This window comes from Phytophthora parasitica (genome assembly GCF_000247585.1).
Source record: "Phytophthora parasitica INRA-310 unplaced genomic scaffold supercont2.74, whole genome shotgun sequence".
Classification (NCBI taxonomy): Eukaryota; Oomycota; class Peronosporomycetes; order Peronosporales; family Peronosporaceae; genus Phytophthora; species Phytophthora nicotianae.
The window spans coordinates 146680-147581 of NW_008649060.1; the positions used below are offsets into that span (position 1 = coordinate 146680).

General features: G+C 46.8%; 1 protein-coding gene across 1 annotated transcript; it reads left to right on the forward strand.

Annotated features, from left to right (window-relative positions):
- Positions 1-153: 153 nt before the first annotated feature.
- On the forward strand, positions 154-884 carry PPTG_17727 (hypothetical protein; the record flags this gene model as incomplete). The annotated part of the gene is made up of 2 exons (XM_008915687.1): positions 154-690; positions 750-884. 2 exons carry the CDS (start codon positions 154-156, stop codon positions 882-884), a joined length of 672 nt encoding a protein of 223 aa, XP_008913935.1.
- Between the last annotated feature and the right edge of the window lie 18 nt (positions 885-902).

The following is a 902-nucleotide window of genomic DNA, read 5'->3' on the forward strand; positions in this document are numbered from 1 at the left end:
GTCGAGGAGGCGATTCGAACGAGGGATTACGCCTGGTTTAGGCAGCTCAGAAGTGAACCTAAAGATGAAATTGTGTACGACGCAATTTTGGCCGCTGGCGATGGCGACTATAATACCGCGACGAATTTACTAGAGGATCTTGCTGATCATGAAATGTACAATAGCGGAGGCCATACGAATGAGTGGAGGGTCCTGGAGGAAGCAGCGGCTAATGGCCATCTTAAGATTGTTGAGTATATTACGGAAGGTTTATGGGATGGAGTGGATAGAGAAGAGTGGGGCTACGAAGAGGAAGCCCCAGAAGGAAAACCGGAAGCTCTTTTACGTGCCATTTATGGCGGTCATTATAAAGTTGTGAACAGCCTATTGGATCCTTATCATTTTGCTTGGAATCTCGCAGAGGCGCTGGAGTATGCTCTTGATCAGGGCCAACACAACATCGCTGAGGTGATATATAAATCCTCTTTTTGTTTCCACGAGGTGGCACAGCGCTGCATTGAGAATCGCGAATATATGTTTGGACCGTGTGGCGACTTGCTCGTTCAGGTGGCTTCGAGAGGACGTGTGGATGTAGTGAAATATGTGTATAACAAGCGTAATTATTCAGTTGATGTGATCGAGTGCGCGTTTCAGCACGCGACAGAGTGCGAGAAGCTTGGAGTCGTGGATTTTTTCTTAAAAACGGGAAAAGTGCCGCTGAAAACGGTGGAGAAAACATTCTGTGATGCTGCTCATTCTGGCTTAATTAGCACAGTAAGGTTGCTGTGCAGTCGTTTATCTCCTTCGCCGCAGTTGATCAAGACAGCGTTCGGGTGTGCTGGCAGTGTCAGTGTGGTAAGATATCTGTCCAAAAAGGAGTTTATTCCTACCGCGTTAATGATTAAAGCTTTTAGAAACGCATG